Raw genomic sequence first — 23932 nt, forward strand, 5'->3', positions numbered from 1 at the left:
AGAACCCCCAAACATTATATTCTTTTAGCAGAGAATCTAAAGAATAAAATGGAGATTGTTGCAATATTTTATATCACACAGTATTTGTGCAGCGGTGTTTTTAAACGCAAATTTTTGGGAAAAGGGACACTTTCATGAATTTAAAAAAATCCAAACAGTAAAGTTACCCCAATTTTTTTGTATAATGTGAAAGATGATGTTACGCCAAGTAAATAGATACCAAACATGTCACGCTTTATAATAGCAGGCACTCGTGGAATGGCGACTAACTACGGTACCTAAGAATTTCCATAGGCGACGCTTTTAAATTTTTTTTTTTTTTACGGTTACCAGGTTAGAGTTACAGAGGAGGTCTAGTGCTAGAATTATTGCTCTCGCTCTGACGATCGCGGCGATACCTTACATATGTGATTTCAACACCGTTTACATATGCGGGCGCGACTTACTTTGCTGCGTGAGCTCGCGGGGACGGGGACGCTGTAAAAAATTTTTTTTTTTTCTTATTTATTTTATTTAATTATATATTTATAAATTGTGTTTACAAAAAAAAATGTTTGACTTTAATTGCTGTCACAAGGAATGTAAACATCCCTTGTGACAGTAATATGTGGTGACAGGTACTCTTTATGGAGGGATCGGGGGTCTTTGCACTGCAAAGTATTCAGATCACCGAAAACGGCGATTCTGAATACTGTATTTTTTAAAAATTGGCGCCATTGGCAGCCGAGTAAACGGGAAGTGACGTCATGACGTCGCTTCCGCGTTTATAATGAGAAGGCTGGAACGAAGCTGCCCACAGCTTCGTTCCATCCCGCCCCCAGCCGCTGGAGACAGCCGATTGGCCACCGGGCCTCCCGATCGAACGGGAGGCCCAGTAAGAGCGGTGGGAGGGGGGGGATGTCCCCTCCCGCTCCTCCGGTATAACAGCCGAGCGGCTTTTAGCCGCATCGGTTGTTATATTCGGATAGCCGATCGCCGGCTCTAAACAACGGTACCAGGATGATGCCTGCAGCTGCGGGCATCATCCCAGTATAACCCCCAAAAGCCGAGTACGCACATCTGTGTACTCTCGGCGGGAAGGGGTTAAATGAGCAATCAAAGAGGCTTTTGTGGCTGGGGGGAAAGAACCTCCCTCGGGTATTGCGGCCCATTCCACAAGGTCGATGTTGGCTTCCTGGGCCAAAAGGGCCAGTGCTTCACTTGAACAGATCTGCAAGGAGGCTACCTGGTCCAGCTTTTTTACTTTCCTACGACACTACAGGCTCGACCTACTGTCGGCTGCAGACCAGGCCTTTGGTAGGAAGGTACTGCAGGCAGTGGTTCCACCCTAGGTAAGTTTCGGTGCTGTCCTGAAAGGCAATTTGGGAAAACCTTAGTTGGACTTACTGGTGACAGTATTTCTAAGAGTCTTTCAGGACAGCAGCTGCTACCCTCCCTGTTTCTTAAAGTGGTGTTCCGGCCGAAATTATACTTTTTAAATAAAAATACCCCTATAATACACAAGCTTAATGTATTCTAGTAAAGTTAGTCTGTAAACGAAGGTCTGTTTTTTCGTTTATAGCAGTAGTTTGTTATTTTATAAACTTACAGCAGGCCGTGGCCATAAGTCTGGGCATCTGAAGCCAGACTGTATTTCTTCCTGGATCTCATCCTTGCAGATCTTGCACATGCTCAGTGCAGCACAAGCAGTGTAATAGGTTTCAGGTCAGGTTTCCATAGCAACGACAGTGTCAGAGGAAGTTGCCGCCCCTTCCCAGAAGGCATTGCAAACAGGAAATGATGCGATGGGCCGCGGCCAGGGAGGAGGAAATGAAAAATGAATACAGCAGATATACAGTAAGTGCTGAGGAAAAAGTGGGTGGAACTCCACTTTAAAGTATGACTTTGTGGTCTGTTATGGTCGCTATCCTTAGTTTCCATTTTTAGCATGAAACTTCCAATCTATTAATATTGGTACAGACCCTTTCTAATCTTACATGATTTTGTTGACCTGTTTTACCCAGAGTTCTATAGTAGGTGCTTGTGGCTTTGGTTTGATGTTAAAACAAGAACTGAAGAATCCTATACAAAAGTTTTGGATTTCAGCAGGCCTTATTTTGCTGAAACGGATGAATTTCTAAAAGATGACTTAAAAGGTTAGAGTCAAATGACAGGAATCAAAAGAAGGATATTAAAGGAAAAAAATCTGCATATGGGAGATTAAAGGAAACAGTGTGGTGTATAATGCCCCGTACACACGGTCGGATTTTCCGATGGAAAATGTGTGATAGGACCTTGTTGTAGGAAATTCCGACCGTGTGTAGGCTCCATCACACATTTTCCATCGGATTTTCCAACACACAAAGTTTGAGAGCAGGCTATAAAATTTTCCGTTGTCGGAATTTCCGAACGTGTGTACACAAATCCAACGCACAAAGTGCCACACATGCTCAGAATAAATAAAGAGATGAAAGCTATTGGCTACTGCCCCGTTTATAGTCCCGACGTACGTGTTTTATGTCACCGTGTTCAGAATGATCTGATTTTCTGACAACTTTGTGTGACCGTGTGTATGCAAGACCAGTTTGAGCCAACATCCGTCGGAAAAAATCCTAGGATTTTGTTGTCGGAATGTCCGATCAATGTCCGACCGTGTGTACGGGGCATAAAAAGTCAAAAGGATGCCAAATGCATTATCAGTACTGCCATAGCACAGACAGGGAAGATGGAAAAATCCTATTAAAAAATCAGACAAAACATTTTTTAGGTACACTAAGTGATGGAATGGAAAAATTACAGTGGGATCACTAAAATGAAAACCATGGCTCAACACCTATGTTGAGGGGGAGTTGGATGTAGCCATAAACAATTGCTTCTGTTCAGTCTTTGCAAAAAAAAAAAAAAAATTGTACCATTAATAACAACAAGGGGTATCATCTTGGTTTTTAGTAATGACAGTTCCTTTTCAGGATTTCTAGAGACATGGTTAACAGGAACTGGCTCAGTTAAAACTTAATAAAGTAATGGGCCCTGATAGTATTCATCCCAGCGTTCTAAAGGAACTTTGAGGTATAGTTGTTGGACCATTAGTGGATCTTTTTTAATCTCTTCTAACAAGCGAAGCTCCCCACCTGCAGACGGCTAACATTGTACCTATACACAAGAAGGGTAGCAAGGTAGAAGCTGTTGTAGTCAAGTTATTTGAATCACTTAAAAGAAAGATCATTGATCACCTAAATCATACAGTTTGCTGGACTCAAAACAGCATGACTACTCAGAGTAGATCATATCAGACTAATCGGATTGAATTTTTTTTGACTAATCTGTTTTAGACCTGGGTGGTGCTGTGGCTATAGCCCATCTTGATTTCAACAAAGCATTTGATACAGTTCTGCATAATCTAATAAAAAAAAAAAAAAAAAGTCTACAAGCTAGTTGCAGGGGCTTCCTGAGTCAGCTACCCCTTGTGACTGGAGCACTGGAACAGAGGGCTAGGAACGTTAGGATTTCACTCCCACTGAAGAGGCTGCAACCATTCTCTCAAAAGTCAAGGCTTGGTAAGTGGTCTTATTTTTGTGGCATGCCGTATAACCCCAACACACCGCCTGACTTACGCCCACCAGAGAGCGTGTGTGTACAGTTGTGCACAATTGTGCTCATAAGTTTACATACCCTGGCAGAATTTGATTTCTTGGCCGTTTTTCAGAGAATGAATGGTAAAACAAAAACCTTTTTCACTCGTGGTTAGTGTTTGGCTGAAGCCATTTATTATCTATCAACAGAGTTTACTGTTTTTAAATCATAATGACAACAGAAACTAGCCAAATGACCCTGATCAAAAGTTTACATACCCTGGTGGCCTGTTAACATGCACACAAGTTGACACAAATGGGTTTGAATGGCTATTAAAGGTAACCATCCTCACCTGTGATCTGTTTGCTTGTAATTAAGTGTGTGTGTGTGTGTGTATAAAAGGTTGAATGAGTTTTTGGACTCCTGACAGACCCTTTTACCTTTCATCCAGCGCTGCACTGATGTTTCTTTATTCTGAGTCATGAGGAAAGCAAAAGAATTGTCAAAGGATCTGCGAGAAAAGGTAGTTGAACTGTATAAAACAGGAAAGGGATATAGGAATTGAGAATGCCAAACTCTAATCAAGAAGTGGAAAATGAGGGGTTCTGTTGAAACCAAACCACGGTCAAGTAGACAAACTAAAATTGCAGCCACAACTGCCAGGAAAATTGTTTGGGATGCAAAGAAAAACCCACCAATAACTTCAGGTGAAATACAGAACTCTCTGAAAACGTGGTGTGGCTTTTTCAAGCACAATAAGGAGGCACTTGAAGAAAGATGGGCTGCATGGTCAAGTCACCAGAAGAAAGCCATTACTACGCAAATGCCACAAAGTATCCTGCTTACAGCGCAGAGACAAGCCTCAAACCTTCTGGCACAAAGTAATTTGGAGTGATGAGACCAAAATTTAGCTTTTTGGCCACAGCCATAAATGCTACATTTTGGAGAGGAGTCAACAAGGCCTATGATGAAAGATACACCATTCCTACTGTGAAACACAAAGTTTGATCGCTGATGTTTTGGGGATGTGTGAGCTACAAAGGCACAGGATATTTGGTCAAAGTTGATGGCAAGATGAATGCAGTATGTTATCAAAAAATACTGGAGGAACATTTGCATTCATCAGCCAGGAAGCTGCGCATGGGACGTACTTGGACATTCCAACATGACAATGATCCAAAACACAAGGCCAAGTCGACCTGTTATTGGCTACAGCAGAATAAAGTGAAGGTTCTGGAGTGGCCATCTCAGACTCCTGACCTCCAATATCATTGAGCCACTCTGGGAAGATCTCAAATGTGCAGTTCATGCAAGACAGCCCAAGAATTTACAGGAACTGGAGGCTTTTTGCCAAGAGGAATGGGCAGCTTTACCACCTGAGAAGATAAAGAGTCTCATCCACAAATGCCACAAAATTCTTCAAGCTGTCATTGATGTTAAAGGGGGCAATACACTGTATTAAGAACTGGGGTATGTAAACTTTTGATCAGGGTAATTTGGCTAGTTTCTGTTGTCATTATGATTTAAAAAGAGTAAACACAGTTGATTCATAATAAATGACTTCAGCCAAACACTAACCATGAATGAAAGAAAAGTTTTTGTGTTATCGTTCATATTCTCTGAAAAATGGCCAAGAAATCATCATAAATTCTGCCAGGGTATGTAAACTTGGCCACAACTATGTATGTATGTGTATTGTGACGTGGGGGATCATTAGTTCACGTTGATAGATGCATTTTTGTGCAGTGAGTACACATCAGACAGGCATTTATAGTTAAGGGCCTGGTAGCCCACGTTTATTAAACAGAAAAACAGAACAAAAGTCCTCTCAGGAATCCCACGCAGGGGTTTAAACGTCATTCAGACATAACTGAAAATGCTAGCCCACCTGGCTACTCTTCAGCAACACTGCTGCTATAAATACTGGTCCCTCAAACCACCAGCTCTTCCAGGCCCAACAGTCTTGGATGCACACAGCTTTGGGCTACTTTACCACACACAGCTTCTGGCTCCTTGGACACACACACAGCTTCTATCCTCGCACACACAGATTCTCTCAATAGCAGCCACTGCTCCAACTCCACCTTCTGCTCTCACCAGCCCCTCGTTCTATGGGCTGTGTGCACCTGGGCACACACCCTGCTGGCTATCCACAAGACCCAGACACAGGGTTGGAGATTCCGTCCCACCCAAAAATCTTAGGGATCTCCAAACTACAGAGTCCCATCCGGAAATAGCAAAATCTGGAGAAAACTGCCAGAGCAGTTGTGACGGATCTCAGCTACCCCTGCTGGGCACCTCCACCAGACCTGTGTCTCCTGTCCTCCAAATGCACCCGCCGGCTGCAGACTCGCCATAACCAGCCCTTAACCCCTCAATCACGAGACAAGCCACACAGGTGTTGAGGGTTAAAAATGCAGAGCATCAATATTAAGTACCAAACATACACTTTTAAACACAGTTAGGGACGCTCCCCCTAGCCTTGTCATAGAGGGGGTAGGGGACAAGGACGAACCAATGGAAACTCAACACTTGTTTATTCAAACAACTACAGTTGAAACAGATGAAGGGATTATGATGAGCAGGCAGCCCCTCCTTACACATCCCCTGCTGAGATGCGTCTCCCAGACCTTTGTCTATGTGCCATGACCCAACACAAACACAGCAACAAGGAGGGGGGATGGGGGAGAAGGGATGTAGCATTACATTACATTATCTCGATGCCATTTTGTCCCCGAATCTCATAGCCCCACGCTTTGGGAATACCACCATCTTGTATATGCCTTTATCAGCTAAAAGTACATTGTTTGTGGAATAAAAGTATATATTTAGCCCAGCCGGGCCAATACTTTTAGGGAGCCAGAAACGACCCCACGAGCCCAGCCACAGATACCGCGTTCACCCGGTTCCGATGAACCGGCGACCGCGGACACAAATGTCTGAAGGTGGCATCTTCTCCAGTGGTGGGAGACGGCAAATAGCCCTCCAAATCTCACGTTCTCTGCTGGGCCATAGTCTGTGGGTAGAAGGCGAGCCCACAGCCCTTTCCAAAGCACACAGTGACAGTGGGTTCTGTCACAGCAGTTTTCTCCATTTCAAATCTACTCTCTGTAGTCTTGCAATCTGCAGATATGTAAACTGTCCCTTTTTGATCCAATTTCATAGGGACAGAGCCTCCCTCTGCCGGTGTGTGTGTGTGTGTGTGTGTGTGTGTGTGTGTGTGTGTGTGTGTGTGTGTGTGTGTGTAGGAACCTTAAGTGCAGCAGAATTTTTTTTGTAACCTTGGCCAGATCTGTGCCTTGCCACAATTCTGTCTCTTAGCTCTTCAGGCAGTTCCTTTTGACCTCATGATTCTCATTTGCTCTGACATGCACTGTGAGCTGTAAGGTCTTATATAGACAGGTGTGTGGCTTTCCTAATCAAGTCCAATCAGTATAATCAAACACAGCTGGACTCAAATGAAGGTGTAGAACCATCTCAAGGATGATCAGAAGAAATGGACAGCACCTGAGTTAAATATATGCGTGTCACAGCAAAGGGTCTGAATACTTGGGACCATGTGATGTTTCAGTTTTTCTTTTTTAATAAATCTGCAGAAATGTCAACAATTATGTGTTTTTTTTTTTCTGTCAATATAGGATGCTGTGTGTACAATGAGACATTAATTGTAATGTCTTGGTGCAGTAAATTCCCCCCCAAAAATTTGGGATGGCCAATCGACAAAAACCTCAGTTAATGCCAGCTAAAACTGTAAGGTATTAGGGATATGAGCCCTCAAAAATATTTCTCACCAGAGAAAAAGAAGAAACTGATCAAGGAAATTTCAAATTTCTACCTGTGACAGCCCCATCTTGGACAGGGGAAATGTGATGGACCGCCTGGGTGCCTCTTTCAAGATATAGCTTTCTCCACTCTGGAACCAGGAACAAGGTAGTAGAGCTGAGAATGGTACCCAAGAACTAGATGACACTAGTTTAGGTGCAAACCGGAGAGCCTCATTATTGTAAATTCTCACAATTTATACCACCCAAAATCCTAAACTATTCAAACTTTAAACAGTAATATCTGTATATCTAATGAACAGCTAGCAGCTAACCATAATCAAAACCATGATTTAATTAACTGTAAATCAATCAACAGCCAGGCACCCAAGACAAGCTTTGATTAGGTAGGGAGCCCACCCCAGACAGTCTGCACCGATACTCAATCATTCAAGAAGACCCAAATATCATTAACCAGCCATCTTTTCACTTCCATCTTCTCACGGAGTTTCAAGTTGGCAGAGACCATCATGACTTCCTTGACTGTTAAATGTGGTAATAACTTGTCCTCTTGCATTATATAACAGGACATTTTCCTGAATGCTTGTAGCGCCCTCAAATTCTAGGGCCCATAGTCAGTAGGCAAGAGGCTACCCTGCAGCCCCCTCCAAAAGCCCCTGCCCCAGTTGGGTCTGTCGCACTACCTGATGCCAAAAGCTTCTTTCAGAGAGCTGATGAACTTCATGGGTCTGACATCTGCAATCCCAGCAGTGACATGAGCACAGTTACACTCAAGGCCTCTACAAAACTTTCTTGTTTTCACAATGGAATGGGGACCCATCTACAGTGGCAGAAATGGCTTTTTCCCCATCAGATCAAAAAATCTTTAGTATGGTAGCTGAACGAGAACACATTAATTTCAGGACTTCTGTGGTTCAATCTAGATACTATCAGGACAGATGTTAGTTTATGGGGAATGGGGAGCTCCCCTAGAAACAAATAACACTCAAAAGTGTGTGGTTTTTTTTTTTTTTTTTTTATCCCTGGTATCAGCACACAGGGTCCAAGCTTTATCAATGGTAGGACCATATTGTATGATCCTTTTGGTTAAAATTATCCTGCAACTAACACAGGATTCCACCAGAAATAAAAATATAAAGAAGCAGTGCTAGAAATCGATTGTTTTATATTCAGTTACAGTTAATTTATATTAACCAATGTCTAACACAAATATTGAATATTCATTTATAAATATAGGGGTATTCAGTTATGTTAAGTCATATACTCACCTGTGAACACCAACCTTGATGTGAGACACTGTATTATGTTTTATGTGTTGACTCTCTGTTCATGAAAATAATAAAACTTACATTTGAAAAAAAAAATATCCTGCAACCAGATCCTGCATCCCTACCCAAAGTCATGACAGCCTTTGTCAAGAGATTATCATGCCTTCCTTTTTGCCAATGCTACCAACAAGAAAGAGGACATTTTCTACAGTCTGGATTTTAGACAATGTCTGATAGCTTACCTAGTGATGACTAAACGATGGAGAAAAAAAAATAGCTATGTTTGTACTATTTTCTGGGCCTAAAAATGCCGACAGAGCCTTTTAAAAAAAAAAAAAAAAAAAAAACATAGCCAGATGGATCAAGGAAGCCATAGCTCAGGCCTATTGGTCATGGAACAAAACTCCTACCCCTCCCCCTTGAGAAAACAGGGTTGGTTAACTAGATTGCTAGGAATCTTCTGAGCCAGCATGAATTCCCACCCCCAATGTGCATATTTTTAATAATAATTGTATATTTTAATACCAGTTGTCCCTTCTGTACTGAGACACAAGGGTGAGCTGTTCTTTATAATGGTGGATGATGTGTTTTCTGTTTTTATGGTAGGTGGAGCCATCTTTCAGTGCTGGCCTGGAAGATTAGCTATATTTTTGTGAGGTTCCTTGGGTGTCTCTGAATAGTACCACATGTGATTCCTACAAGTGTCTTGTTTTTTGCTTGCAGCTGTATGAAAAATATGATGCGCAATTCATCTGTAATGAATGTATCCTTGTTTTACAGTGTACCAGTCCTGAAACACTCTACTGATTTGATACCAAAGAACTGTTTCAAAGCAGATGAACCAAGGCTTCAATTTAATGTGTCGTCATGGCAAGAATGTATATCTGGTTTATCTAACCATGCAAACCGTTTATTCTTGGAGGAAGCTGGTGGTGACCTTGAGCCTTCATGCAGTTTATTCAACAAGCAGGGCAAAGATGACATTTCTCTAAACTGTTTGCCTTTTCAGCGACAAGCAAATCTCCTCTGTCTATCTACTGAGCAAACCAGGGGTGTTGAGCTTCCACCATCTTTGTCCACTGAGCAAACCAATGATCTTGGTCCTCTGCATTGTCTGTCAATAGAGCCTCTAAACTTTTTGTCCAGTGAGCATGCCAACAATCTTCTCTCTCTTGATTCTTTACACTTTTTATCCACCAAAAAAGGCAAAGAATTTGGGCCTTCATCGTGTTTATCTGTTCAAGAAGATGCACTCGGAGCAACCCACTCTTTGCCTTTTGACCAAGGTAATGGTCATAGGCCTCCTTGTCAACTGTCCACTGAACAAGACCATGGTCTTGGACCTTCGTGCAGTTTGTCCACTGAGCAAGGTGATGGTCTTGGACATTCATGTGGTGAACCCATTGAACATGACCGTGGTCTTGATACTCTGTATACTTTATCTAACAATCAACATATTGATATCAAGCATTTGCATTATTTGATTGATCACCAGGATGTTCCTCAATTTCCTCACTCTTTGACCATAGAGCAAATGGTGGATCTAAGACCTCCAGAGGTTTTGTGTCTTGAGCAAGGTGATGGCCTGAAAACTTCATGTTTTTTGTCTCCTGAACAAGCTGATAGTCTTGGGGCTCCACTCCTTGTATCTGCTCAGAAAGAATGTAAATTTGCACCTTGCAACTTGTCCATTCTACAAGACAGTCTTGAACCTCCATGCATTCTGATACCATCCAAGACTCGCGCTTGTCCTTTTGAACAGAGAGAAAGTCTGCCTATTCCTCATGCAAAAGCTGAGAATCAAAACCAGGAACATGAGGTAAGGAGAAAACAAGAAAATCAAAGACATTCTCACTACAGGAGAAAAGTCTGCTTATGATGCTGATTAAATGTTAAAACCATAGGCCTTCATATAAATAGACATTCTGTGTTTTGTTTTTTGGTTAATGGCCCAACAGCAGCCTACCCTTCTCCTTCTCCTTCCCCCTTTCATTTTTTTTTTTTTTTTTTTTTTTTTTTTCCTTTTTGAGCAAGTCAGCTGAGACAAAAGACACTGACCAGCATTTTTCCCATCCACAGCATGGTTATGAGAATCCTCCCTGCTGTGTCTTTGTATTCTAAAAGTAGGGAGACTCTCATGCCTCCCCACTATCAGAATACACTGATCAGCACCACAGCCTATTGTTTGTTTGCGGTGTTGATCAAACTGAAATTTTCCAGAAGTCCTGTGTGTGAGAATTTGATAGATCAACTTCTCATGAACCAAAATGGCCATATATGGATCAAAATTTGCCCATTTAATAGGTTTACTTCTGTGTCCTTTTGTTTGAGGGACGCTTTTTTACCATCTGACGCTTGCAAAATATGTGGAAAATGAGGCAAAATCTCCCAATCAGGGACAGACGACTGAATAAAGTTTTCTGTTATGCATAAATTACATTTACTTTCTGAAGCCCCTTCTCCACCTTCTCATTTCTTTTAGTTCCTTAATTTGAATTGAATTTTGAATGCAATAGGTTAGTAGCATGATTGGGTGTAACAAGGGCATCTTAGAGAGTCAGACAAAAAATTGTCGAACAATTTCAGAACAATGTTCCTCAGCGTAAAATTGCAAAGACTTTAAATATATCATCTACAGCACATGAAGGCAAAAGATCCTGAGAATCTGGAGAAATCTTTGCGCAAGGGACAGGGCAAAAATGCAGTATTTGATGCCTGTGCTCTTCGGGTCCTCAGGCGGCACTGCAATAAAAACAGACCTGAATCTGAGTTAATGATGTAAAAAATATTTATGGCGCAGTAATGGGGGCGTGAATAGCATAATCTCTCCAAGGAGTCCATATTATTTAATGGCTGTAAAGTCAAATATGTCCATAAAGTAATCCATCAATTGTTTGTATATAGGGCCAAAATAGCACATATAGTAGGCACCTCCGCCAAAATTAAAGGCTACAATCAATTTTATTTAGTAAAAAGACACAAGGTGATGCCAACTAAATGCAGTATTAGTAGGAAACTTTAATAAAATCTCCAAATGGGAACTCGCATAAAACAGGTAATGCGCTTGTCAGCAGATATACACGACTGTTACAGGGATCAGTCAGCCCAGGATGACACTTCAATAGTAGCCGGCATGGTGGAGAAAGCCGCTTAGCAGCCAAAGCAGGAAGTCTCTGAAACCACCGTGGAGCGCAAGCCGAATGTGACATCTCACCAGTGAATGGCCCATAACTATGGTAATGTGCTTCAGACCAAAGGTTGATAAAGAAACCTCTGAGCTTTGAAACACGTTACCATGGTTTCCGGGCATTTCCTGGTGTGACGTCGCTTTCGGTCCCATGCTCCACACTGGTTTCTGAGACTTTCTGCATTGGCTACTGAGCTGTTCCACAGCTTTCTCCACCACGCTGGCTATTGTTGAAGTATCTCCCTGGGCTGACTGATCCCTGTAACATTCTTTTATCTACAGACAAGCACAATATCTCGGTTTTATGCGAGTTCCTATTTTGGCTGTTTTAATGAAGCTTGCTAAAAATGCACTTAGTCGGTGCCCCCTTCTGTCTCTTTACTATGTTTCTGTGATGGGCATCACTGCATGGGCTCAGGAATCCTTCCAAAAATCACCTTCTGTGAACACTGTTCATCATGCCATCCAAAAATGCAAGGTAAAGCTCTGTTATACACAGAAGAAGCTATATCTTTACAAGATCCAAAAATGCCGCCACTTCAAAGAGGAAAACTGTTCTGTGGTCAGAAAAATCGAAATTTGACAAATTTTTGTCCACCATGGTTGCCGTATTCTCCAGATTAAAGAGCAGAGGGACCTTCCGGCTTGTTACCAGTGCTCAGTTCAAAAGCCTGCATCTCTGGTGGTTTGGGGGTGCGTTTGTGTGTATGGAACGGGCAGCTTGCGCATCCGGAAAGGCACCATCAGTGTTTGAAAGATATATCCTGTTTTTGGAGCAGCATACAGTGCCTTGAAATTTATTCGCACCCCTTGATATTTTCCACATTTTTGTCATGTTACAACCAAAAATGTAAATGTATTTTATTAGGATTTTATGTGATAGACCAACACAAAGTGGCACTTAATTGTGAAATGGAAGAAAATGATAAATGGTTTTCAAAAATGTTTACAAATATCTGAAGTGTGACGTGCATTTGTATTCAGCCCCCTTTACTCTGATACCCTAACTAAAATCTAGTGGAACCAATTGCCTTCAGAAGTTACCTAATTAGTAAATAGTCTACCCGTGCGTAATTTAATCTCTGTATAAATACATCTGTTCTGTGAAGCCCTCAGGTTTGTTAGAGAACCTTAATGAACAAACCCCATAATGAAAGCCAAGGAACACACCAGACAGGTCAGGGATAAAGTTGTGGAGAAGTTTAAAGCAGGGTTAGGTTATAAAAAAAAAAAATAACCCAAGCTTTGAACATCTCACGGAGCACTGTTTAATCCATCATCTGAAAATGGAAAGCGTAAGGCATCAACTGCAAACCTACCAAGACATGGTCGTCCACCTAAACTGACAGGTCAGGCAACGAGAGCATTAATCAGAGAAGCAGCCAAGAGGCCCGCGGTAACTCTGGAGGAGCTGCAGAGGTGGCTCAGGTGAGAGAATTTGTCCACAGGGCAACTATTAGTCGTGCACGCCACAAATCTGGCCCTCATGGAAGAGTGGGAGCCATGGTTGAAAGAAAGTCATAAGAAGTCCCGTTTGCAGTTTGCGAGAAGCCATGTTGGGGACACAAACGTGGAAAAAGGTGCTCTGGTCAGATGAGACCAAAATTGAACTTTTTGACCTAAAAGCAAAACGCTATATGTGGTGGAAAACTAACACTGCACATCACCCTGAACACAGCATCCCCACTGTGAAACATGGTGGTGGCAGCATCATGTTGTGGGGATGCTTTTCTTCAGGAGGGACAGGGAAGATGGTAAGAGTTGATGGGAAGATGGCTGGAGCCAAATACAGGGCAATCTTCGCGAAAAACCTGTTAGTCCACAAAAGACTTGAGACTGGGGTGGAGGTTCACCTTCCAGCAGCACAACGACCTTAAACCTAAAGCCAGAGCTACAATGGATTGGTTTAGATCAGAATGACCCAAAGTCCAAACCTAAATCAAATTGAGACTCTGTGGCAAGACTTAAATTGCTGTTCAGACGCTCTCCATCCAATCTGACAGAGCTTGAGCTATTTTGCAAAGAATAGGCAAAAATGTTTCTCTCTCTAGATTTGCAAAGCTGGTAGAACCATACCCAAAGACTTGCAGCTGTAATTGCAGTGAAAGGTGGTTCTACAAAGAATTGACTCAAGGGGGCTGAATACAAATGCACACCACACTTTTTACATGTTTATTTGAAAAAAAAATTGAAGACCATTGATTTTTCCTTCCAGTTTACAATTACCGTATTTATCGGCGTATAACACGCACCCCAAGTTTAGGAGGGAATTTTAAGGAAAAAAAACTTTTAGGAGGGAAGTTGAAGGGAAAAAAACTTAGATTTAAATGCCCATCATTGCAGCCTTCTCAGTGCAGCCTTGCCCCAGTGCAGCCATGTCAGTGCAGCCTTGTCAGTGCAGCCTTGTCAGTGCAGCCTTCCCCAGTGCAGCCTTCGTTAGTGCAGCCTTGTTAGTGCAGCCTTCCCCAGTGCAGCCTTGTCAGTGCAGCCTTGCCCCAGTGCAGCCTTCGATCCTGTGATCCCTTGCCATCCTGGGCTTCAAAATCGCCGACCGCGATTTGAAAATGGCGCCGCCGGCGCCGAAATACACAGAGCCGGTCCGCGGCTCTCGTTCACTTTCGGCTCCACTCGTAGTCCCGCCTGGGATGGGCGTGACTGAGCGGAGCTATCCGAACCTAGCCGAGTACACTCAGCTAGGTTCGGGCGGCGATCGAGTGAAGCCGAAAGTGGCCGAGAAGAGCCGAGGACCCGCTCTGTGTATTTCGGCGCCGGCTGCGCCATTTTCAAATCGCGGTCGGCGATTTTGAAGATCTGGCAGCTCAGGATCGCAGGGGATCGGCATATAACACGCACCCGCGATTTTACGGTATATGCCACTTTGTGTTGGTCTATTACATAAAATCCCAATAAAATACATTTACGTTTTTGGTTGTAACATGACAAAATGTGGAAAATTCCAAGGGGTATGAATACTTTTTCAAGGCACTGTATGCTCCCATCCAGACACATCAAACCACATCTATGACAACAGCATGGCTTTGTAGAACAGTCAAGGTGCTTAACTGGCGCCTGCCTGCAGTCAAGACCTTTCAACAACTGAAAATATTTGTCGCATCTAGAAACAAAAAATACAACAAAGAATTGACCAGTTTGAATCCTTTACCAGGCAAGAATGGGACAACATTCCTCTCCCAAAACTCCAGTAGCTGGTCTCCTCAGTTCCCAAACATTAAGGCCCCTTTCACACTGGGGCAGTAGGGGGCGTCGGCGGTAAAACAGCGCTATTTTTAGCGCTGTTTTATCGCGGTATTCGGCCGCTAGTGGTGCTGTTTTAACCCCCCGCTGGCGGCCGAAAAAGGGTTAAAACCACTCGTGATTTCAATGGGCAGGAGCGGTGAATACACCGCTCCAAAGATGCGGCTGACAGGAGATTTTTTCTTCTCCTGCCAGCGCAGCGCTTCAGTGTGAAAGCCCTCGGGCTTTCACACTGAACAAACAGCGGAGGCTGTTTAGGGGCGGTTTGCAGGCGCTATTTTTAGCGCAGTAACGCCTGCAAACCGCCCCAGTGTGAAAGGGGCCTTACAGAGTGTTGTTAAAAAAAGGAGATGCTACACTGTGGTAAAAATGGCCCTGTCCCAACTTGATGTGTTGCCATCGATTTTCTAAATTTTACTTTTTTTTTTTTTTTTTTTTTTTTTTTACTTAACCACTTAAAGACCGCCCACCGCATATATACTGCGGCAGGATGGCTCTACTGTGCGAAACAACATACTTGTACGTTGTTTCATGCAGTAGTGTGGGCGCACCCGCTGCACAGAGGAGGAGCCGATGCGCATGCCACCCTCGATCGTGGTACAGATAGGCATATCCCCGTTCTGACAGGGGACAACATGGAGATAAACAAAGTCAGTGCTACTACCCATACATCACATAGAAAGCAGAGATCCCGGGTGCTCGATCCACAGTCGCTGGCTGAGTAGGGAAGTGAGGAAAAGATGATCCGAACTCCGGTGATTGCTCTTAAAAAGTGTAATATTTATTGACAAGCCACAGTAACCAAATGCAGATTTGCGTTTGGTCACTGTGGCTTGTCAATAAATATTACAGTTTTTAAGAGCAATCACCGGAGTGCGGATCATCTTTTCCTGACAACATGGAGATCTGCTGTTCCTAGTGATAAGGAATAGCAATCTGTGCTGTTCCTGTCAGCACTTCCCTTCCCCCACACAGTAAGAAAACACACTGAGGGACACCCTTTGATCGCCCCTGGTGTTAACCCCTTCCCTACCAGTGTCATTTATACAGTAATCAGTACATCTTTTGGTAGCACTGATCACTGAATTGGTGTCACTGGTCCCTAAAAAGTGTCAGATTTGTCAGCCGCAATGTTACAGTCCCGCTAAAAATCGCTGATCGCCACCATTACTAGTAAAAAAGAAAAAAATGTACAAGTCCATAATCTATCCCGTAGTTTGTAGATGCTAACTTTTGCGTAAAACAATCAATATACACTTATTGGGATTTTGTTTTACCAAAAATATGTAGAAAAATGCATATTGGCCTAAATTTGATGAAGAAATTTTAGTCTTTTCACTTTTTTTTTTTTTGTTTTTTTTTATATATATTATAGCAAAAACTAAAAAAATATTTTTTTTTTATAGCACAAAATATAAAAACCGCAGAGGTGATCAAATGCCACCAAAAGAAAGCTCTATTTGTGTGAAAAAAAGGACATTAATTTCGTTTGGGTACAACGTCGCATGCCCGCGCAATTGTCAGTTAAAATAATGCAGTGCCAAAAAATGGCCTGGTCATTAAGGGGGTAAATCCTTCTGGGGCTAAAGTGGTTAAAATTGTAATTTTTGCTCAGTTTAAACACTTGATATGTTTTCTATTTTTCTGTTGTGACTAAAATATGGGTTTGAGATTTGCATTGTTTTTATGTAGATTTTACCGAGTCGCAACTTTTTTTGGAAGTGGGGTTACATATTATACATAGTACTATGCAATGCATTATGTTTATATCTGTTAACTACTTAAGGACAGTAAGGATTTGCCCCCTTAATGACCAGGCCATTTTTTGCGATACGGCACTGCGTCGCCTTAACTGACAATTGCGCGGGTGTGCAACGCTGTACTCAAACAAAATTTACGCCTTTGTTTTTTTTGGGTTTTTTTTGCGCTATAAACAGTGACAATTTTGAAAAAAAAAATTTTTTTTTTTTTTTTTTTGCTATAAGACATCTCCCGAAAAAAAAAAAAAATATATATATATATATTAAAAATGATCAGTTTAGGACAATATATATATTCTTCTACATATTTTTGGTAAGTGGCAATAGGCATATATTGATTAGTTTGTGCAAAAGTTATCGCGTCTACAAACTATGGGATGGATTTAGGGATTTTTTTTTTTTTTTTTCTACTGGTTATGGCGGCGATCTGCGAGTTTTAGCTGGACTGCAACATTGCGGCGGACAAATCTGACCCCAAATGACACTTTTTGGGGACCAGTGACATTATTACATTGACCAGTGCTATAAAAATTCAGTGATCAATGTAAAAATGACACTGGCAGGGAAGGGGTTAACTGTGTTCCCTCAGCGTGTTCTAACTGTAGGGGGGATGGGCTACCAGGGACATGACAGAGATCACTGGGAACAGTAGATCTGTCATGTCCCCTGTCAGATTGGGGATCCGCCTTGTATACAAAAGCAGAGCCCCATTCTGCCTCTGTATTAGGCGATCGTGGGGCGGCGGCGGACATCGAGTCCGCCCGACCCACATGTGCGCTCCTGCAGTGGGCGCGAGAGCGTGCTGCCCGCAACTGCGCCTGCGCAAGCCGACGTACAATGATGATGGTTCGCGCAGGAGAGCCAACCTGTTGCAGTACAACTGCAGCGGGCGGTCGTTAAGAGGTTAAAGTAGAACTATAGGCAAAATCTCCCTTTTTTTTTTTCCCTCTCATTTTAAATAAAATACGGGAGGGCCATAACCCCTGTCAGTTTTATTTTTTGCTATTTGTGTCCCATTGGGAAGATTTCACTTCCTGTCCCATAGCCCAAACAGAAGTGAGAGGAAATCCCCTGCAAATTAAGGGAATTCCTTAGGGATCCCCAAGTCACTAAAACCTAGTGTCCCCATTGGAAGATTTCCCTTCTATTACTTTTCTGGGGACAACCCCAAACTTGGGATTTTATTTTACTTTCAATGATAATGGTAAACAGGACAAACAGAGGGTGAATCTCCCTAATTGGGGTACAGACAGCAATAAAAGCTGACAGGTGTTCTAATCCTACTCCACTCTATCCAAAAAAAAAAAAAGGTTTGCCTTTTAGTTATACTTTAAGTATTCATGCCATGATGCGAATAAAGTGCTAATCATTGCCCGCCATTTGGTTTTTTCAAGATTCCTGAACACTTGCTCATAACTAAGTCTCAGTTCACACTAATGGGATGCAGGAAACGCGCAAGATTTCCTGTGTTTTTCCACATCGCACTCTGAGCAATCGCACGGTGTTCATGCGATCTGCTGCAGGTGTCCATGTTTTCTTAACACCACCCTGAAACGGATGGCAAAACAGTGTGATTGCCAGAATCGTATTGTATGGATGTGAACATGCAGGCTCCTGAACCATACTAGGCCGCATGCCCTCAAAGTTGGTTTGGGGGGGGGGTGCTTTGGGACATCTTGTCCCCATGCCTCTTCACCATAACCCTAGCCAGTGGTTGTAGGGGTCTGCGGTCGGGGGGGGGGGGGGGTGGTATCGAAATCTGGAAGCCTCCAGATTCTGGCCCCCCCATGTAAATGAGTATGGAGTACATTGTACCCCTATTCATTCACCCCAAAAATTGTCAAAAATAAACAGACCATTTTTGATAATTCCTTTATTTTAAAAAATAAAAATGTTCCCTGAAGTAAATCCATAGTCAATCGCGACAGCAGCTGACGCGAAAAAAGAAACAAAAATCTCCTGCCGTCTGACCGTTCTTAACTAAGGGTGGGGCCACCCAGTGACCTCACTGGATGACCCAGCCCTCTTGTCACATCATTGACCCAGCGTGCCCCTGGCCGATGAGGTCACAAGGGGCAGGGCCACCCAGTGATGGCACCTGGGTGACCCCCCCCCCCCCCCTCCCCGTCAGACAGCTGGAGCCTTCAGCAAGAGTGGGCTTTGTTTTTGTTTTTTGGGGGGGGTTTTTGGTGAATGAGAAGGGGTACGATGCAGTGTGGTGGGAGGGGCCTCAATGCAAGGCTAAATTGTGTCCAATTCCTGGACTGCATTTTGGCTTTGCATCTTTTTTCCTAACTGACTTTTTCCTCTCCCTTAAGTCTAGGTCCTCTCCCATATTTACTTCTGTTCTCCCAACTTCTTGATGTTTACTTTTTCTGGTGTTTCTATGACAACCTTTTGAAATGGCCATAATGTAGTGTTTTTTAATAGTTTGCAACTCAGTACCAATATATAGTGCAGACATTGATCTAGTTACCCTTTTTAATTTTTTTTTCCTTTCCAGAAAGAAGAGGGTGAACGGAAGCCTCAGCGAGTCTCTCAGATTCGAATCCGTAAAACTATTCCAAAGCCTGACCCAAATCTGACCCCAATGGGTCTGCCCAAACCCAAACGGTAAAAAGATGCATATTTAACATACAGTGGGATAGCAACTACTCTCTTGCAGACAGCTGAATCTGTGCAGCTTTGTTTTTTTTTACAAAGAGTAGCATAATGGCCGCTTAGTGAGTCTAGAATTGGATAGTACTGTTTTTCTATGAGTGGGTGGCATCCAAGTATCATAAAGTGATTACTCTTGTAACTGACATAAATGGGACCTTGTTGACATTGATTTTGTGACCATAAAGATATGAAGCATAGTAGGCATGTGATCAGGTATGATTCCTAGATAAAGTGTAGGTACATTGCTAAAGGTTGTGAGGGAAGGTATGGTTTGTAATTGGTGACTTGGGAATAGGGGTTGTAAAATTCTAAACAAAAATCGGAGCTTGCTCAGTATCAGACTACTGGTGCTGCTTTTACTGCTTACATTTGTGACCTGATTTGAAATTTTTTTATATTACATTTTAGAATAAACAAGAAAGAATTCAGTCTGGAGGATATTTATACCAACAAAAATTACAAATCTCCCCCACCAGCTCGGTAAGTTTAAAGCAAAGTTGAATATATTGTCCTGATATCCCTTGAAACATATGCAAATGGTTTGTTCATGCAGTAAGGGTCGGTTCACACATGGGCAACACGACTTTAGCGCGACTTTGCACGGCGGCTTCGACGCGACCTCGACGCGACTTCGACGCAACTCCGACGCGACTTCGGCAAATTACGAGGCGACTTGAAGTCGCCTCCATGACAGGCGACTTCGCCTGTGGCCAATCAGCTCTCTGGGAGGGAGGGGGGGAGGGAGGGGTTTTCCCTGCAAAGTCGCTTGACTTTACAGAGAGATCCGACTTGGAGGCGACTTCCATTGATTTCTATGGTACAGGTCGCCTACCAAGTCGGATCAAAGTAATACAGGGAGTACGCTCTGAAGTCGGAGCGACTTCAGTAGTGTCTATTAAGACACTAGCGTTAACTCCCATCAAAACTATTTCTGGGGCGACTTGGGGCGACTTGAGGGCGTACAAGTCGGATCCCAAGTCGCCCCAGTGTGAACCGAGCCTTATGGTCAAAATGCACATCTTAAAAGAAAGTTTGACTAGGTGTTGCATGCTAAAAACCACAAATGGTCGTGAAAAGAAGATCATGTAGCCTACTTAAAAAAAAAAGTGCAAATAATTGCTTTCATACCTTCTGTGACTGGATTCACATCTCTGTGGTACAGTAAAGCATATCCCCTTTTTTGGTAATAAGACGCACAGTAGTACAATGCAGCATTCTGCAGTGCTAGTGTACTGCCATAATGTATTGGGGTGCTATTCGGAAAGAACTGCATCTCAGCGCACCAAAGCACATAAGGTGCGCTATTGCATAGTTAAGATGTATACCCGGCCTAAAATGTAGAACCCTTGTGCGGTAGAGTAGGGAGGTGTTTTTCTTTATGCTTCTTTTGGGAATAGCAGGTAGTGTACTCTTTTTTAGGCCCGGCTCACACACTGTTGCACCCCATTAAGTGCAATGGAACAGTTCTAAGTCAGAGCTTGGGCCCCAAAGCACCACAATCCCCCCCACGTTGAGGGAATGCAGCCTGGTATGGTTCAGGAGGGGGCGCTCACTCGTCCCCTCCCTTTGCAGACCTGCATGCTCAAATAAGGGTCTAGTATTGATTTTGGGGGGCACACCTTTTTTTTTATTTTTTTTATCTTGGTGTGGGGGTGTCCCCTCCAAATCATACCAGACCCAAAGGGCCTGGGGTAGGAACCCACTTGTTGTTATTTATATTTTTTTATTTTTGCATTTTTTTTTTTTGTTTTGTTTTTGTTTTTTTTTCATTCAGCTGTCAGCAGGGAACACCACTGACAGCTGATGACTCATCTGTTAAGGAAGTGGCGGCCGGCTTCCCGGCCAGCTTCTTGGCATCCTGCCATGTTTAGTGAACGTAAAAAAAAACAAAGAAAAATGCAAATTGCGGTTAAAAAAAAAACATGGAAAGCACAGCAAAAGCAACGTGCATAGATGTGAATCAAGCTTTAGAAGCTGGATTAGGAAACTCCACCTACAAGGAGCAGAAATATATCTACCAGCTGGCCTGGAGACTGGTAATTGACAAGGGATTACTACACCAACCTGCGCAGTCACCTTTTTCCACCACTGCTATTTTTTTATTTATTACAGGTACTTCTATAGCGCCATCAATTTACGCAGCACTTTACACATCTATTGCTCATTCACATCAGTCCCTGCCCTCAAGGAGCTTACAATCTAAGGTCCCTAACTCTCATCCTTACACATACTAGGGCCAATTTAGACAAGAGCCTATTCACCTACCAGAATGTCTTTTGAGTGTGGGAGGAAACTTGAGTACCTGGAGGAAACCCACACAGCAAGAGCATGAAAGCTCCAGGCAGGTAGTGCCATGGTTGGAATTCAACCCTAGTGCTGCTAGGCAGAGTGCTAACCACTTAGTCACTATGCTGTCCGTGCTATAGGATTAAGTGGCTATAAACGGAATTAATGTAATTTAACTTTATTCACAACATGTACAGTATGGCTGTGTTTATCCTCTTGTTTTGTATGTTTGTTTTTTTCTGTGTACATTCTTTGATGTCTGTCGATTTCCCTTCAGGAGCCTTGAAACAATATTTGAAGAACCCAAAGAAAAAAATGGTGTTTTGGTGTCCATCTCTCAGACAAAGAGAAAACGCATTCTGGAGTTTAGAGACTGTACAGTACCCAGGCCAAAGAGGGCAAAGGGCAAAGTGAGAGTCATGACCACCTGCAAGAGGGGGCGGAAAGCCGCCATGGAAGGTGTGCAATTGGATGCACTTCTCATACAGAAACTAATGGACCTGGAAAACTTTTTGTTGGAGCAGGAGGCCGTAGAAAGGGGATCAGCTGCTGCTGAAAAGCCCAGTTAACAAAAGACTGATTTGCTGAAGATGTACACAAATTTTAAGAATTAGAAATGTTCATGTTGAATAAAGTTATTGGTAAGAGGACATTTCTTTCCATCACTCAATGTTTGAAGGATGTCCCAGACTATTAGAGAGTATTGTGTGTACTTTAATTATTTTAATATAATTGAATATATTTTTTTTATTATGTCCCATTCAAATGACCACAGTCTTTCATATACAATATTGTGGAGACTTAAACATTGAATGGATTATTGCTTTCTAAGTTTTGTGCATGTTCGTTTGGGACATGGCGACTTATCCACAGGTGACTGTGGCACTCTTTGAATATTTTAAACTTGCACTGGAAAGCGAAGGATAGCATTAATGCACTTACTGAGATTGAGATTGTGTCTCTATCTAGATCTATAAATATTCTAGTTTTTCCATGTAAAAATAAACAGGACTCTGTGTTATATGACATTGCAATAGAGGTAACAAGCTGTTTGTTGATGTGACAGGCTTTTTCTGTAATAAAGGTTCAACTCACTCAAAACTGTTATTTCAGTTTTGGATGGGTAATGACAGATTGAATCATGTCCTGGTTTTGAAGTCTCTCTCAGGGATTTTATTGTTTTCCTGCTGTTTTCCCCAACATAGTTTTGCACCACCTGCCACATTCTTCATCTTGTAAAATAATATCCAGCAAGCATGAAACCCTTTTTTGTCATGACTGCAAAAGATGAGTAGAGCTGTGGACTTGTGCACTTGGATCTCGTTGCTGGAGTCCTGTAGAGGTATAAAAAGCCAGTGTTGGGAGGAGTGACAATTTAAACTTCATTTATAAAACTGAAGCACATTACTGCACACGAGGACTTTAGATTTGATTAAAGGTGGTTATACATGTGTTTTTTTGGGGTTTTTTTGTTTTTTTTTTAAACCCAGGGAGCTTAACAGGGGAAAAAGGTTCCTCCATCCATACAAAACTTCTGTTGAAAGGGGGGGGCAAGACACTTGTGAACATTTGGACGGTTCCTGCTGGACTGGCCAAGTTTCGATCAGTGTATTAGCTTTAGCATAGCCTGTGAGAATGACCAGACTCCTAAATGCACTACTCTGGCAGAAATGCAGTAGTATACTTCAAACATTCTGATTGCTACTGGCCACAATTTTGACATAGTGCTGTTCTGCTATTAATGTACAAGGCTTTAAACAATTTTGAATCCACTCCTGCCTGCTAAATGCTTTTGGCTGGAGAGTGTTTGTATGTCCCATTTTTTTTCATTACTTTTGTGTTCCTTGCCAGCACTGCCTAAGCCTAAATGGCATACAGCTTTGGTGCAATCTTCTCCAAACAGTGGTGGCTCTTCTATGTATATATTGGATACGCTTTTTTTTTTCTACCCACTGCACTTCCTTAATAAAGGCCACAATTTTAGGTGTTTTAACTTTTGCTGACTGCTGTTGTGAGAGTTGAACGCTTTTATTTCCCCTCTGCGTGGTAGTGATAAGCAGTGTGCGCTTTTGACACGTACTCCATACACTGCACTTTCTGTGAATTTGAGATAAGTATGTTTGTGCATTTTTGTTATGTTAAGTTATGGATCTTGAATAAATTAAAGCTGCTCTTACTCAA

General features: G+C 42.5%; 1 protein-coding gene across 2 annotated transcripts in view; it reads left to right on the top strand.

The window, feature by feature from the left end:
• The window catches only part of PRR14L (proline rich 14 like), a 50184-nt gene extending 26252 nt beyond the window's left edge, over nucleotides 1-23932 (top strand). For both annotated transcript variants that reach the window (XM_073629249.1, XM_073629248.1), the window contains exons 5-8: nucleotides 9383-10421; nucleotides 19308-19417; nucleotides 19874-19945; nucleotides 22029-23932. In XM_073629249.1, the coding sequence (XP_073485350.1) occupies nucleotides 9383-10421; nucleotides 19308-19417; nucleotides 19874-19945; nucleotides 22029-22320 (1513 nt within the window). In that variant the 3' untranslated portion in view covers nucleotides 22321-23932. The remainder of the gene's footprint in view (nucleotides 1-9382; nucleotides 10422-19307; nucleotides 19418-19873; nucleotides 19946-22028) is intronic.

This window comes from Aquarana catesbeiana, linkage group LG01 (assembly GCF_042186555.1).
Source record: "Aquarana catesbeiana isolate 2022-GZ linkage group LG01, ASM4218655v1, whole genome shotgun sequence".
Taxonomy (NCBI): domain Eukaryota; kingdom Metazoa; phylum Chordata; class Amphibia; order Anura; family Ranidae; genus Aquarana; species Aquarana catesbeiana.